General features: G+C 48.0%; 6 protein-coding genes across 6 annotated transcripts; 5 read left to right on the top strand and 1 right to left on the bottom strand.

Annotated features, from left to right (window-relative positions):
* Window positions 1–1,261: 1,261 nt before the first annotated feature.
* EDB91DRAFT_456040 (uncharacterized protein) lies at window positions 1,262–2,420 on the top strand. The gene is made up of 3 exons (XM_041327315.1): window positions 1,262–1,823; window positions 1,882–2,033; window positions 2,088–2,420. Exons 1-3 carry the CDS (start codon window positions 1,535–1,537, stop codon window positions 2,301–2,303), a joined length of 657 nt encoding a protein of 218 aa, XP_041176338.1. The 5' UTR covers window positions 1,262–1,534; the 3' UTR covers window positions 2,304–2,420.
* Window positions 2,168–2,777, top strand: EDB91DRAFT_456056 (uncharacterized protein). Its single transcript, XM_041327316.1, has 2 exons — window positions 2,168–2,573; window positions 2,737–2,777. Exon 1 carries the CDS (start codon window positions 2,312–2,314, stop codon window positions 2,558–2,560), a length of 249 nt encoding a protein of 82 aa, XP_041176337.1. The 5' UTR covers window positions 2,168–2,311; the 3' UTR covers window positions 2,561–2,573; window positions 2,737–2,777.
* Window positions 2,778–2,991: 214 nt separating this feature from the next.
* On the bottom strand, window positions 2,992–4,124 carry EDB91DRAFT_1337039 (uncharacterized protein; the record flags this gene model as incomplete). Its single annotated transcript, XM_041325565.1, has 2 exons — window positions 2,992–3,735; window positions 3,786–4,124. 2 exons carry the CDS (start codon window positions 4,122–4,124, stop codon window positions 3,142–3,144), a joined length of 933 nt encoding a protein of 310 aa, XP_041176336.1. The 3' UTR covers window positions 2,992–3,141.
* Window positions 4,125–4,405: 281 nt separating this feature from the next.
* EDB91DRAFT_1082757 (uncharacterized protein) lies at window positions 4,406–6,001 on the top strand (the record flags this gene model as incomplete). Its single annotated transcript, XM_041315537.1, has 9 exons — window positions 4,406–4,462; window positions 4,535–4,768; window positions 4,941–5,118; window positions 5,233–5,358; window positions 5,442–5,491; window positions 5,512–5,572; window positions 5,615–5,746; window positions 5,791–5,858; window positions 5,966–6,001. 9 exons carry the CDS (start codon window positions 4,406–4,408, stop codon window positions 5,999–6,001), a joined length of 942 nt encoding a protein of 313 aa, XP_041176335.1.
* A 474-nt stretch (window positions 6,002–6,475) lies between these two features.
* EDB91DRAFT_1337037 (uncharacterized protein) lies at window positions 6,476–8,825 on the top strand (the record flags this gene model as incomplete). The annotated part of the gene is made up of 13 exons (XM_041325564.1): window positions 6,476–6,532; window positions 6,657–6,836; window positions 6,974–7,076; window positions 7,127–7,159; window positions 7,210–7,229; window positions 7,291–7,305; window positions 7,459–7,487; window positions 7,609–7,640; window positions 7,801–7,860; window positions 7,919–8,050; window positions 8,108–8,318; window positions 8,374–8,425; window positions 8,479–8,825. 13 exons carry the CDS (start codon window positions 6,476–6,478, stop codon window positions 8,677–8,679), a joined length of 1,125 nt encoding a protein of 374 aa, XP_041176334.1. The 3' UTR covers window positions 8,680–8,825.
* Window positions 8,826–11,815: 2,990 nt separating this feature from the next.
* On the top strand, window positions 11,816–14,032 carry EDB91DRAFT_455794 (uncharacterized protein). Its single transcript, XM_041327313.1, has 4 exons — window positions 11,816–11,905; window positions 11,954–12,267; window positions 12,328–13,761; window positions 13,843–14,032. Exons 2-4 carry the CDS (start codon window positions 12,134–12,136, stop codon window positions 13,877–13,879), a joined length of 1,605 nt encoding a protein of 534 aa, XP_041176333.1. The 5' UTR covers window positions 11,816–11,905; window positions 11,954–12,133; the 3' UTR covers window positions 13,880–14,032.
* Window positions 14,033–16,021: the final 1,989 nt, after the last annotated feature.

Here is a 16,021-nt window from a genome sequence, read left to right as displayed (position 1 = left end):
TGCTTCTTCCGCGCCCCGTTTCTCAGGGTCGAGCTTGATAGTTATTCCTGGGTTAGGCATGTATTTATATGCCGCAAACATTGATACTCTAGATTAACGGAGTAGGGCAGCCTAGGCCACGGTGTCCTGAACTCCTTTGTCCTAACACCATTTTCTAGACCCTCGCCACGTCAGCAAGCTTAGGCATTGCAAGACGACCGTGAGAACTTCACAAAGGCTCACGCTTGCGAACGAACAAAGAGTTGCATGCTACTCTTTGCTGCTGCGGATCCGACTGTACTGCATGAAGAACAGGAACAGGGCTATTTGTAAGGTTGTGCTTAACCAGTGGCGTCCTAACAAAGGCCCTATGATTGGTCGCTAATTGAAGCAAGGTTAGAATCTGGAATGTTCTCTGGTAAGTTCGTGAAGTGTTATTTATGAATCATTATGATCATCGGTATGCCTCGATTATATTGATAGTCAGCGTGAAACCCCTTACACAGTTAGTTCAACACCGCTATTGATCAGCCTGGCGTTGTTCTGTTAGCAAATTGAACGTACGAGTTCGAAGCTAATATGCAATGAGGTCAAAGATAAGGATAAGAATTGACACGTTCGTCGGTACCCTGACTCAGACCACGAGATGAGGGCGCAGAAGACGACATATCATATTTGTTGGACTCCGTTGCAACGTCACGCAGGGGTTTCCTGAGACCAAGGCTCCTAATTGACGGCGAACAAGGAATCGATATCGATCAAAACCCACACACAAGTGACATGGCAGTACACATGCGAGCAAAGTCTCAGTGAATGAAGCAGTTTCCCGCCGGATCTATTTCCAAGGACGTGAATCTGGAGGACGTGAAGAAATGATCTCTCCATCTCCCAGCTGTATATGGCAAGTATTTACGCCGTGGTGGCATTGGAAGCAGTCCACAAAAATTCCCGATTCTGCATTTTGGTACCGGAACAAAGGTTGAAGCTATCATTTATCGCAGCTCTCCAACGAGATATGCACTTTGTTGGAGAGAATGCAAATTCTGTGAGAACATTTGATACGACATTCTCAAGTGACAAGCTGAACTTTCTGCTAATTGCTGTCAGTGATTGAGTACCTAGAAGGACCAAACAAGCTCTGACGTGTGGACATGTCTTATTTCTGAGTCTGCTGCATACGGTTGCAATGTCTCGTGATCGATCATACCCCGCATTATCTACATTGACATACCCCGCAAGATTCACCTCGTTGCCGTGATTATTACGACCCTTTCTGATTGCTCAGTAACGAGTGATTGCCTTGAACCTCAGGTCTCATCCATATGTCTCGAGAGCTCAATTGCAAGAGACTGCAAGTCGGGCCTTACGACAGGAGGAGGCAATGATCGGGAACTTTGATCTGGGCAGACCAAATTGTAATCCAGAGCACGTGGGATGACACACTCGGAGATTTCCATCGCCAATTATAAAGGTCGTATGACTGATCTTAAAATCTAAACACTGCTCTCCTTTCTTCTACTCACTCACTCTCCATCTCCTATATACCACAGTCAATATGAATCAAGATAATGTCGAGAAGGACGATTCAGTGAAGCATTCTCAGCCAATTCCGATGGTTACTCATCATTGGAGGCACCGCTCTACCTCAGTTTCGTCGGACGCGTCGACCTTTCCCGGCGGGTCGCCCCCGCAACTGCAGACCCCATTGAGCGCCAACTCTCCCCGTGTTCCAGTTGCTTCCCCATCTAGTTCTCCTATCCTTTCTTTCCTGTCCCAGTCCCCAACCTCAAAATCCCCATCTTCGCATTCTTACCGTGGATTTGGTGGACAGCCTTCGTTTGATGGTCGGTTCCTTAGTCGTTTCCTGGATTGCTCTCACTGATATCCCCGATATCCCCATAGAGGACACTCCCGAGGAACTTCCAGCAACTATTCATGCCCGTCGATCCGGCACGTCTGGGCTGTTTGCACCCGCTCCACCTGTCCCTGATGGTCATCACGACCGTGGAGCTGGGTTGTTAAGGCGTCTTTCGCTTGGAAGCGCACTTGCAAAGGTGTATTTCTTTGTAATTGTCGTATGACGCGCCATTAATTTTTGTGATTCTCAGCCTCCCAATGTGAATGATCTTCGCTCCCGAAGTCCCTCGAGTCCCACTGTCCCACCTAACTCCGCAATCTCCCCTACCATGTCAACTTTACCCGTATTTGCTGTTCGCAGGGCAAAGCGCTCAGCGACGGTGAGCATTGATCCTGGACGCCAACGTCGCGCGCCTTCTCCCATGGGCGAGAGGATCCTGAAGGGTCATTTCGACGGCTTCAATTGACAGGCTCGATGCTCATCATCATCATCATCATCATGTCCTTGCCTTTCATATACCCTCTCGCGCGAACATTGTTCTCGTCGTTCTCAAACCGTATCCCATCAATAATGTCCTTGATTGAAGGACAAGAAGCTCTCAGTTATGTGACACGTACAAACTCCATCAACCCTAATGCGCCCTTATATCTATCGGCCGGCTCATCATTCGGTTTAAATTCAACTTGTATCATCACCACTGTCACTTGCCACACATTGCATTGAGGCATTCCATTCGGTGAGTGCGGTTCAAGGCAGCGAAGCCCATGAACTGATTTACTCGTTCAGATTACCATATACACCAACACTTTTGGACTTTGTTTCCTCTTGTCTGTTCTGTCTGCCTATTCTTCGTTCTTCATCCTGTAATTTGTATTGTCTCCTATATTTGCTTAGTGAAGTTCGCTTTCAATTGTACATGTACTACCACGAGGTTTCACACCAAATAAAATCTTAAGGCCCTGCTTGGGCTTAGCTATCGTGTTTGATTCTAACTTATAAGCAGCGAATGATGGAATGCGTTCGGTGACGTGGTGCATGTGCAAAACTTCGCTGTTTCAGGTTGGCGCTACATCGATAAGAGACTATGGCGCAAGTCGTTATACGTATGGTGAAATGAAAGGATGTATCACTGGTCAAACACTGGTTATGCAAATGGATGTGTTATTTTCGCTACGCTAAGAATACATCACTACACAGGCCTACAGGTGTCGCAAAAGCGTCCATACTGCAAACCCACTGACAATAAATTCCGTTCGACGACCAGCGCCAAAGGAAAGAACATCGTGGTGGCGGCGCTTACTGACCTAAAGGCTCCACGAGCCGGTGTCTAACAGCGGCGACCACTCGGATGGTAGACTTCCAAATAGCTCGCGGAAGAAAGCGTCCGTATCGTCGAAATTTGGTAGCGCCTCCTCCACAAATAAAGGACTAGCCGAGACAAGAGCCTCCTCCACATTAACAGGCGTGCGTGGAGGCGATGATTCGCAAGATGAGACACTGCTCGCCAGTGAAGGGCACGAGGAAGGAGGTGATTCTATCCATTGAATGTCGACATTTAAATCTTGCCAGTCATACTGCACAGGAGCACTCCAACCAGTATGCGCTTGTACCACAGGCTTGACCATGGGTATATTCGCCATAGTAGTTGCCTGCGAGGCAGACATAAGATCTTGGGTAGACCAAAGGGTCATTGGATTCGGAAGCATAACACTCGGATACATTGGCCTAGGCGCTGCAATGTACGGCGCAGTTGGTGCAGGTGCACTTGGTCGTGGTCTGTATTCCACGACGTCGTAGGGTTTCCGACTTCGTCGTTCTTTAGTAGTTTTGATAGGTGTCCACTGGCACGCCCTGCCCTTCTTCTTGCAGCTGTCACACACAGGCTGGTCCCCAGAGCACTGTCCCCTGAAATCAGCCAAAGTTGAAGAAAAAGAAATTGAATGCACACCTTCGTTTTACGACGCCTGCAGTGATCGCAGGCATGAGCTACCCGAGGGTGGAGTTTCGTGCGAATGGCTGCCGTGAATTGTGAAGGTGACTCCTCGAAGGAAATAGGGTGGTCGACCGGTGAAGAATGTGCACCAGGCACAGACGTAGATAAGAGACTAGTAACCATTGCAAGCAATTCATCTTGGGACATTGCGTCCTGCGCAGGGAGGTCGGCAGATTTTTGGTGACTCAGGGGAACTTCCGAAAGGGGTAATGTTACCTGCTCAGCAGGGAAAGGGGTGGAAAGCCCAGGGAAGGTAGAAGTGTTAAGAGTGTAGAACATAGGGAATGCAGACATGATTATAAAATAATAAAATAGGAGGTTTGTGATATGATGATATAGAGCAAGATGAAGAAGCGTTAGCAAGTGTGCATTTCACCTTCACCACTAGCTTACTTATGTAAGCTTATTATTACGTCACATGATACCGTCAGGACTCAGCAAGTTTTGCTTGCTGGAAGTTGAACAACATTTAATACCCTTGATTAATGACTAGCTGCATGCTGAAGCGTTGACGAGCGTTGTGCTCTGCAGCAGCGGAAATTACAACGATAGGAGGACTAGATAACGACTTCTTCATGCGCACTGCTAGGGACATCCAAACCTTCAATTGGATGTCATTCTCTTCTTCCAAGGTGCGTGCAGAGCTGTATCGCTGCATGACAGAGAGTTGGTGTGCCCTGACGATTCGATTTTTGCTAGCCCAGATACAGGCGAACGTCGAACCGTTTATCGAGTCGTCAACGTCTATCTCGGACCAAGGTGCTCACTTTCGCCTCAAGCGTCGCCGTGTGGACTGGATGAGCATCTCTCAGGAGAATCAAACCAAGTCACGGTACACAGAGCTTTTGCCAAAATGCAATCGACTTCTACCCAACATGCGGAACCCAGCTACCCGAATTCAAGAGATATGGACTTTTCTCAGCTCACTGATCACGAATGTACGCTATGCGCTCCCCTCCAACTCCAGGTGTTGCACGTTGACCAAAGGGTCGATGGGGTACAACGGCTCGGGGCTACTACTGCCTAGGTACCGCAATGTGACTTCAGATCCAGAGCGTAACATGGCTCGAGATCTCTGATACATTGTGACACCCAAGTGTCCTTCAACAGGAGCGGGTGGCAGTGAAACGGGGCGTCTCCAACTTGAATGGAATTTTGCTCATTCGTTCTCTTCCAACTCAGAACCAACCCTCTCTGAAGACACTATATCAATCGCGTAGACCACCTACGATCAATATCGTACGGCTGTACGATGCTAGGTCGCATCTCCAATTGATACTCGATAACGGTGTACTGGTGAAGTTTTTCTCATTAGGAGAGCCGAGCCGAAGGACCATTTGAGCCGTTTTCAGAATGCAGCTATTATTTCGTGTACACCCAATTTTCTGTAAATGGCACAAAGCCAGAGCAGCAGGCGTCAGCGCGAGTTTCTTCTTCGACCTCAAAAGCAGAACTCGCAAAGACGAATTCGCTCGGACCAAAGCTGCAGGGGGTAGTAGATACGCGGTGAGAGGGATCAAAAGACCAGGTGAGCGAAATCTGACATCGACACGAGAGTAGCGAATGTAAACTGCACACAGAAACCGACCGTATGAACTCACTCCACTAAAGGCGTCCAGAATCGCGCTGCACGCGACATACAACTGGAAGAAGTCAGTAAGGTAACTATTGAATGTTGGAGAAATTGTGGAAGGGGAAATCTGGCAGTCTTACTGAGAAGCGGTATCTATGCTACTTGCCAGGTCAGTCTTTACTGATTCCGAGATTGTGATTTGACTCTCAAGAGTCAAGGTCCGTCGATCATTTCCAGTCGGACAGCCTGAGTGATGATGTGGATGAATTGTTGGCGGTTCTGAAACAGCCCCAAGACGATGTGGGTACTCGCGATGGGTCTTCTGGGATGCTACTGATAGAATGTATATGGTGATATAGTCATAGAATACAAAGATGGATTCAGTAGTTGAGCTCGCTGTGGGCAACAGCGAACACGAAGGTGTTAGGCAACTGTGCGGAGTGTGGCCCGCGCGGGTGGGTCGCTTACCTGTTTTAGTATGATCAGCCTTGAGAACTTAAAACTCCGAATCAAACTGCCAGCGCCTCAGACGTTGGCCCCTCTAGACCGCCCCATATTTTAGCCCCAGAGTAACCATATCCAGGAGACAGAAGATTGAATCCACAACGTGGCAATTGCCATTGGCAGAATGGCAGACTTCTGCCAACAACACTACCGAAACCCCGCGTCCCGGACTCCCACGCCCTCATGAACCCGCGCATACTAATAGAAGGAACAACTATCTTCATTCGTCTATGGTCTGTCTAGGGGAGACTAGGAATTGCGCCCTTTTGCATGCAGTAATAAAAGCCGCAAGCTGTACATATCCGCCTTTTTCTGAATCTCTTGACCTCTATTCTAAGATGAAGAATGCCACAAACAGCGCACACTAGATGACATGCAGTCTTTTGGACTTTGACTCACAGTGTACGAGGGTGGGACCATAAACTACTTTGCAGCTGTTGTGTATACTATTGCTGGCCCATGTAATGAAGATCCCGCTACAGTAAGTTCTTTGCCATACCTCTCTCGTACACTCACATTGTTGTAGCATATATAAACTGGGTTGGGCCCCGAAGAAGATCACTAACCGATGGCCATCTGTGATGTCATACTAGATGTGGCTGTACAATTCCAAGAACAAGAAGTTGTGCGTGTCCACGCAATACTTACCTGAGTCGCCTTGTATCATCTGTTCCCTCTCATTTTTATTTGGGGCTAGGGATGTAGCGTCATATCTTCACCAGATCAATTACCAATCAGGATGTATTTAGTGCTGTGTTGCATCAGAGTCGCACCATCCTTACCATATTTTTGGTATCATCATAACATCATCGCCCGACGACCAAGGCGTGGCGTGGGGAGGTGGACATGTGGAGACAGCTGAGGATGTGGGAGGAGGAAGAGGTCGCGTCGGAGGAAGATTATGCATCGAGGCGTGTGCTTGGAAGACGGTAGGCAAGTTACCTCTATTCTATTTCGCACGACAATCCGGGAACAAATTTTCATCTCCGTATCGCCTTTTTCGCGGTACAAGCACTGGATAATGGTATCTCCAGCACGAACGCCATTGTTATATATACGTCCAAAGTTCCCGCTTCCTGATGCCCATCCCTCCAATATGTTCATAATCCCAAACAATCCTAGTTGGTGGCCGGTAATCAATTTCAATCGTGTTTACAGCTATTCCGTAGGTTCGTGGAGAGATGTCGGTGATGTCTTGATCTAACCTCGACTCCGGCAGTTGCCTCCTGTGTTGCGGTGATATATGACTGGGGTGAGCAAGATAGTATTAAAGAACCACTGTTATCCTTATGATGTTCATAGCACTGACATTCGGACAAGAGGTGGGTTGATGCCACTACCAGAGCGGTCATCCCCCTAAGAATGTTTTCTCCTTTATACTAGGTTGAACTGATCTGGGTGAGCGGCGTCCCATATCGGAAGATCATGCAATTCATTCGGGGCAGAGGCAACGCTGGTCCTTTATGACTCTTCTATACCTCAGCGTACGTAGTTTATATCATTACTCATTACTGCAATTGGGAAAAAAACTCTGACTCCAAATAATTCTAGGCGCGCTATGCTGCAATACCATATGCTTTGTAAGTCTGCAAGGCTGACATGATGGCGCTATACTAACAAGCACCTCACAATAAGCCTCAACATACTACGTGTGTCTCCTCACATACATTACATTCATTTCTACTAACCAGCGGCCTACAGAAACTCTTCCGACAGTCCAGCTGACAGACGCAGTGAGTAATACACGCTGATACCTGCCGTTCCCGTCAAATTGACTCCTGTGAAGGGGTGAGTGAGCAGCTTGCTTGTTGGTTCGATGTAATAACTGTAACAGCTGTGAGTTTGTTCGAGTGTTGTTCCTTCTCGAATCTCATCACTAACTATGATTTTCAGGCCTTAATGTGGACTTGGCACTAAATTGGATGAATTTAGTCATGAATGTCTTGCTGGGCAGTGAGCTACTCAGTTGGAATACCTCAGTGATATTGACTTGATTGAAACATCATGCAAGTTATCATGGTTGCTCGGTTACATGCTATGTATCAGCGATCGAGAAAGATGCTTATCTTTCTCATTGTAATATTCCTGGCTGTCACCATCGCCTGCGCAATGTTCACCATAAGAGACGACTTTACTTCAGGGGGTAAGCTTTTATAATGGACGAAAGATAAGTGCAACAAGCTCATCAGAGGAATGCTAGTGGACCTCATCATCTCTGGCACCTATATGTGCTCTTATATGTCCGCCAATGGCGGTGAAGAAACCTACTTGATTACCACCACTGTATGGGAGGTCATCGCACTGTTTCTTGCACTCTGGATTGCTGTAAAACACTTCCATGGACTGCGACGATCATCGACAGGATGGACCAGAGGGGGCTGGTTCACAGTGTTAGTACAACCTCATGCAATGTGAGCTCGTAATTTGAAATGGTTGTCTTTTCCGCTGAAGTTCGGAATGCGTTAGTTATGCTGCTATTTCTTGCTTCCTCCTCGGCAGGCTGTCTGCAGAAGTGGTGGTATGCATCTGTCGCCAACATCTGCATGTAACTACTCACCATCCTCTCAATAGAAACCCTTTTCCGCGAGGGCTCAGTTGTATGTTGGTTTGATTCAAATTTCCTCGGTTTTGCAGATGTTTGTATTAGGACCGCGCCTCGTCTTGAGCATTCGAGAATATCATGCCAAGACTATGGGCAACTCCGACATAGGGACGGACATAAGTACAATTTCTTTCCAGGCGGTACATACGTCAACTTTCAGTAATGCGTAGGAAATGCTCCAGGTGATGAAGAGTCGTCGGTTGCTCTGGAGGGAACACAATAATCTATTTGTATTTTCGTCGTGCTGATATGGTGTACGGAAGTAGATTTTAAAAAGAAACAGGGATTGGCCGACCAATATCATGGTAAATCGCTACTACTAGAACTTAGTACCCGCTCCGATCATGCGGAACTTCTGCGTTGACATGGTTCAAGGTGATGGAAATCTCATGAAGTCACGAACGCACGACAAGAGACTATGGCCGCGGTGGGTGTATCACTCTGGTTACGCAATTGAATGTGTTATTTTATACTCAGAGCACAGCACTGCACAGGCTTACAGGTGTCGCAAAAGCGTCCAGAAATAATTCTATTTGACGACCAGCGTCCAAAGGAATGAAAACCGTGGCAGTGGTACTTACTAAGAAAAAAGCATCTCAATTTCCGGGCCGTCGTCTAAGAACGAAGACCACTCGGATGATAGATTTTCATATATCTCTCGGAAGAAAGCGTCCGCATCATCAAAATTTGGTGGCGCCTCCTCCGCTGCAACCGGTGTGCGCGGAGGTGACGATTCGCAAGATGAGGCACCGCTCGTCAATGATGGGCACGAGGAAGGAGGTGGTGGTATCCATTGAAGATCGACATCTAAATCTTGCCAACTACCCAGTGCACAGGCACTCCAACCAATAGGTGCTTGCACCATAGGCTTGACCATGGGTGGATTCGTCATAGTAGCTGCCTGCGATGCAGACATAAGATCCTTGGCAGACCAAAGGTCACTGGATTCAGAAGCATAGCGCTCGAATACGTCGTCTTATGGCGCAGTTGTTACAGGCGTCCTGAGTCGTGGTATGTATTCAATGCCGTCATAGGACTTCCGACTTTGCCACTCTTTAGTAGTGAGAGGTGTCCACTGGCACACTCTACCCTTCTTCTGACAGCTGTCACACACAGCCTATTCCCCGGAGCACTGTCCCTTGACGTCAGCCTCAGTTGAAGAAAAAGACATTGAGTATTCACCTTCGTTTTACGACGCCTGCAGTGGTCGCAGGCATGAGCTACCCGGGGGTGGGGAGGCTTCGTGCGAATGGCTGCCGTGAATTGTGAAGGTGACTCCTCGAAGGCAACAGGTGGGTCGACCGGTGAAAAATGTGCACCAGGCACAGTCATGGATAAGAGGTCGGCAGATTTTTGCTGACTCAGGGGCACTTTCGAAAGGGGTAATGATGCCTGCTCAGTAAGGAAAGCGGTAGAAAGCCCAGGGAAGGTAGAAGTGTTAAGAGTGTGGAATATGGGGAATGCGGATATGATTGAAAAATAACCAAACAGGATGTTTGAAGGACGGTGACATGATGGTATAAAGCAAGATGAAGAGGGGAAGAAGCGTCTTCACCTCCATCACCAGTTTATGTCATCACATCATTGCTCATGACACGCAGCAAGTTTTAAGAGAAGTTGGACGACACTAACGGCCAGCTGCATCCTGAAGCGCGTTGCGCTCCGCAGCAGCGGACATTACAACGATAGGAGGACTAGATACCGACTTCTTCATTGCGCGGAACATCCAACCTACCTGTTTAGAAAACGGTCAGCAATTCGTCCGTCTGGAGATCCAGTCACGAGATTCAGGCAACAGGAAGGTACCCGTAGTCCGCACATAAGACAAGGGAGAATTGGCAGCCATGTAGGAAAACAACCCATACAAGACACTGATGCAGGCCGTAAGTACTATCAGCCAGATTTGAGAGCCGAGAAATATCAACTGCACGATCGCAATTGAGTACGATGGGATGTATTTTGGAAGGTGTGGAGATATACGTTGTACAGATGTGCAGAGGCACAGGGTGACATGTTAGTGCAATACCGTCGAGGAAGACACGTATGATAACGCGGAGTATTCCGACTCATCCTGCAGCCTTAATGAAGGCAAACTTCTCATGCCCTGGGCGTCTATAGGAAACACAAGGCAAGCTAATACAGGGAACGGCCTAGAAACGCACAGTATACGCAGCTTCAAGAGAGGAAAATACCCAGAATCCCTCCATCAACCTGCAGTAAAATGTCACAGCTCATTTCAAGCACCGCACCTCTCTTCGAATTTTTCAAAGACCATATAGATGGCGTACACGCTCTAGCAATTTTCCCCGATGGGCGACGAATGGTTACGGCCTCATGGGATAAGACGTTTTGTCTGTGGGACTTGAGGACAGGTGTAGTGTTGAAGAAGATGAGGGGCATGGCGACAGGGTCTTTGGGGTGGCGGTATTACCTGGCAGGTACAAGGAAGTCCAATCAATTTTAGTGGTTGGATCTACTGCGTTCGGTATTCGCCGTCAGGCGAACATCTAGCTATTGATCACAACAGACAGCAATATCAAAATTTACAATTCAGGCACGAGGGAACGTGTCGCAAACTTCAAGGCTCACGCAGGAAACAATTGTCAGACACTCACGTGGACGTACGATGGCAAACGCCTTCTCTCAGGGGGCGATGTCAGCGTACGGGAGTGGGATGCATTCATTTGGAAGCAGGTCCGTGCTCCCTGGAACAGTCATACCAATCATATCTACGCCATCGCCGTTCATCCTGCTGGCACCCTCGTTGCTTCTTCATCTGAAGACAATATTGTCCGTCTCTGGCGGCTCTCAGACCGACAAACCATCGCCACCTTCCAGCACTCCGTCTGGGCGGGATGTGTCACTTTCTCTATGGACAGTAAACGCATCCTCAACGGAGGGAATGATAAGATGATCTTAGAGTGGCGTTCATTCAAAGGTGTGTTTCCATCCTTGATTCTGATACCGCAATTCAAAGTTCTTACATGCTTCGCGTCGTAGATCCTCGCCATCAGTGCGACCGCCCGTAATGCATGCATCGCGGTGAATTTTTCTACCGCTGAAGAGATATTCATACAAGAGATTGACGCCGATGCTAACGACTACACCTCATATGCCAATCGCGCATTCATCATGGCGCTAACACACGACTGGGACCGCGCCCTTGATGATGCACTTAAGGTGAGATAGGCTGATTCATCATTCCTCCCTTATGAAAGACTAACTTTCATTGTGATGTAGTCCGTCACCATTCAGCCTTCCTTGACAGGTCATATCTCTGAGGGCATCGCCCTATGTGGAAAAGGGCAGGTCCGAAACGCGAGGACAGCATTTGACCTCGCATTCATGTTCGCGAACGAAGATACGAAGATTATTCATTTCCTTCTCTTAATTAAGGCGCGTAATTTTTTTCTTACACACTCTGTGCTTCATCATGGTTTTCAGGCTATCGCTATTTTCAATGCAGGTCAGCATGAGGAGGCAATTTTCCGCATCCGGAAGCTGGCTGTCGCTTGTCCGACGCACGACACTCTTGCTTGTCGTGTCGTGGAAGCGAGTATTGATCGAGCCTAGGTTTTGTGCATTGACACTGATCTGTCTGAACTTCGCAAATCAGGCGTATCTATGTGTTCAGCTCGGAATAAATGCCCTGAAATGGCGCACGGCACGACGAAGCTGTTGATTGCTTCACTGCCGCCGTCAACCGTAGCGCTTTCTCATCAAAATCGGACATTCATACAGCATACGAGGACCTGGTGGTAGTACAGCGATATGATTCACCTGACAGCTTTTCACGCTGAACCCCGTGCTTTGTGCAGCTCTTCGGATCGCGGTAGCAATATACCCATGCTATCCCATAGATGGTACGAGAAGGAGCTACTTTTGCAGGATATCAAGGACAAGGTCGTGTACGAGTTGGAGGCAGCAGGCAGTCTCGCGAAGTTGCAGTCATTCTGCGAAATGGCTCGTAAGGCGGAGTATCACTGGGCATGGGTTGATTCGTGTTGCATCGACCAGCATAACAACGTCGAGCTCCAAAAATCACTTAACTCTATGTTTGGCTGGTATCACGACTCAGCGCTTACAGTCCTGTCAGATGTTTCGCCTTCGTCCAAGCCCGGCGCGCTAGCGAAGAGCACATGGAACACCCGAGGATGGACCGTCCCCGAATTCCTCGTTCCGAAAGTCATTCGCTTTTACCAGCAGGATTGGTCTCCATATCTCGACGACCACTCCCTCAACCATAAGGAGTCTGACAAGATTATGGATGAGTTGGAGGATGCGATAGGCATAGATGCACGCGTCCTCGTCGCCTTCCAACCGGGAATGAGAGACGCCCGAGAGAAACTGCGATGGGCGTCTACGCGAGCTACCACTGTCCCGGAAGACATTACATATTCATTGTTCGGCATATTCGGCGTACTACCCATCCTCTATGGGGAGAACAAGCAAAATGCACTTGGGCGGCTCCTACAGGAAATTGTGGCTCAGTCGGGTGACATCACTGCGCTGGTCTGGGTCGGAAAATTATCAGACTTCAACAGTTGTCTACCAGCCGACATTATTTCGTACGAAGCTCCACCGTGCAAGCTGCCATCTCTACCCGAAGATGAGATTCAGTCATCGGTCTCCTCGCTGCGAGATACTATGGCTTTAGAGTCAGCTTCGAGACTGTATCAGACACTTGATCAGACACTTGACCAATTGAGCGCTCCCCATTTCGCGCACCGCCGGTTGCATCTTCTATTCCCTGTCACAGAAGCCAAGCGGCGGTCTGGTCGAGACCAGGAGACATTTACGTATGGAGTCAGGGCAGACGGGCTTCATGACCTACAGATCATCACGACACAAAAGTTAATCCAGTTCTTGCGGACAAGGCCCACTCGACAGACATTCCTGCTTGTCCGTCCATGGGATCGACGTCTCCTCGAGCATCCTGACTTTCCAGAGCAGCCTGTCTTTGCAGACGATGCGGAGAGCTTGAGAGATTGGTCCAACTCGGAGCCCGAGTTTCCGTTAGGCGACTCACCCGGCGGTTCTCCTGCAGTACGAGAGCGAGATGATTCGGAATCTCACTCGCGAGCCTTGCGATTGATGGTTCGCCTTGGACAGTCGTTCAGCGCATTTTTACTCGTGCAGCAGCGCAGCGGAGAATACAAGAGGATCGTTTTGGATCATGATATCATTGCACAGGCCAAAGGCGTGGCTTCTGTTCACAACATGACAGGCGGAGTCAGGACCCTAGAAATATTGTAAGCCGTACGAATCCTTTTTTGAAGACCAGAGATCTCTGATTTTTCCTTTGTATCTTGACCATACATATGCAAACGCAGATACCCTACAATTGTCTTCAAAGCAGACATACGTTAGAGACCAACTATTCGTCGTGCACAGTTACTGTATATTCTGTCCTAGTACATTAAATATCTGATGCCCTTTTTCTGTTATGCACCATTGTGACCTTGGCCCCTTTCATCTTCCCTCACAACCCCACATTCGCTCGACACCCTCGCCACCACCAATTTACGCCACCTCAGAGTCTTCGTGATGCCCTACCAGCAGTACACGAACCAATATCAACATCAGGCGCCATCGCCGAATGGATTGCCGCAAGCGTTTGAAACTGCACCTCGTTTGTACACGCCGCCGCGTGAGGCCTGAAGAGTCTGACAGGAGCTAGTCATCCTTGAAATAACGCAGACTTCCAGCGAAGGCTCTTTGCCAGCGTCCGTGAATCGGTGGGATGCGATGACAGATTATATCCTTGTCTTTGACCAGAACGGTAGGAGGAAGTGTTAAGTAGTGGGGTGATTTTACTCGCCGACTTGACTCCGACCCTGTCACTTGAGTTTATTTCAAATTTGCTCTGAAGGTGGCTTGACTAATACACCCGGTTGTTTGGATCCAAGGCTTTTGCCAAATAACTTCCTGATAGTAGTACCCGCAATACTAGGAATCGGAGTATGTCCCAAACGACCGCAAGATTCATTTCAGTGTACTAAGCACCCACTACCAGATTACTGAATATAGGCGTTGCATCGCAGGAGCAGCCCCCCATTCGGAAAACTACTTATAGGAAAGGATCAAAGTTTCCAGCAATCAATCATCATTAACTGGAGTCTATCATATAATGGAACGGAGATAGTCCAACGTTCCAATTGTCGCATGTGCTCGAGGCTGTGTCGTATGATCATGGAACGTTCGAACGACACAGCTTTATGGACTGTAGCTCATGGAGCATGCGGTTGTAAACGCTGTCATGGAAGCACGCAGACCCACTTATATCCACAGGCTTCCGAGGTAGTGATCTGCCTCCCGCACTTCTCGGTTCTATCACCTGCGACTACTGATAGTCATGATCCACTCACCCTCAGGCTCCCATCACTTTAAGGAGTTGGGAATTATGCTATTACGCCTGAATGTGAGTCCTTCCAATATGAATTAGTGAAGGTAGTGGCTTATCAACCTGACCAGTATGCTAATGGTAACCATGTTTCCCTACTATTGCAACTGATCATGCAAACAAGTGGCCATAGCGTTTCTCTGGGTAAATACTAGTGTTGCGTTTTTCTCTGTCGGGTAACAAACAACTTTCTTCGGCATAGGTGTACGACTACTTGACCACCTTCTCGAGCGAGGTACGTTAGAGTCTGCACGACAACTACCCTGAGCGTTCATTTCATGCCACCCCTCAGGTCAATTTTCTGTTCCATGGACGATGGAGCACGACCAAATTATTGTACTTGGTCTGTCGCTATCTCCCATTTGTTTACCTGACTTTGGAGATGCTCAGTGCGTCGAATATGCAATACTTCAATAAGTATTTCGCTTTCTAATTAGTGACTTTGGTCACGGTTTGACAGTGTACATACGACCTACTTTATCACAGATCATGACTGTGAGTCCCAGTATATTTCCAGCTACCTTCGAGGCTGAGTCTCTGAGGTCAGCTGTGCAAGATGTATTATTCTTTGAACACTTGTCAGCATTTTGTGATCGATCGCTCTGCTTAATATTAACGTCTGTGCACTCCTAGATATTGGTGGTGTTATACTATGCTGCGCGGAGTGTATGATTCAAATGTGCTCATGTCTGCAGTTTCGTATTCACGTTCTCTTTCCAGGGATATTCGTCGCGCGTACATGTGCACTTTGGGGATACAAACGATCAATTGTTGTTTTGTTTCTGATCAGCGCGGTGGTGCGTGGCTAAACTCTCATACTTTTATTTATATTCCTCAACCATTCACATTACGTAGCTCTATCTCATTTTAATCATCGTAATCCTAACGATACATGCGTCGTCAGCCAGAGGTAAGTGTTTCATTCACCTGCTCTCATTGTCCTTCAACCAGGTCGTTGACCGTTGTATCTAGTCATCAAATCACCGATACCCTTCGTGAGTTGCTTTGATTCCGGAGAGAGCAACGTCATTATCGCAGCAAATAGTTTGCTTATTCTTGCGGAATTGCGTGAGTTTCATCTTGTCAACCCTGACACGTATCTTTTGACA

The sequence above is a fragment of the Suillus paluster genome (genome assembly GCF_016628075.1).
Source record: "Suillus paluster strain FC165 chromosome Unknown EDB91scaffold_32, whole genome shotgun sequence".
NCBI lineage: Eukaryota > Fungi > Basidiomycota > Agaricomycetes > Boletales > Suillaceae > Suillus > Suillus paluster.
The sequence above is the reverse complement of the archived record's forward strand: the minus strand, read 5'-3'. Positions and strand labels throughout refer to the sequence as shown.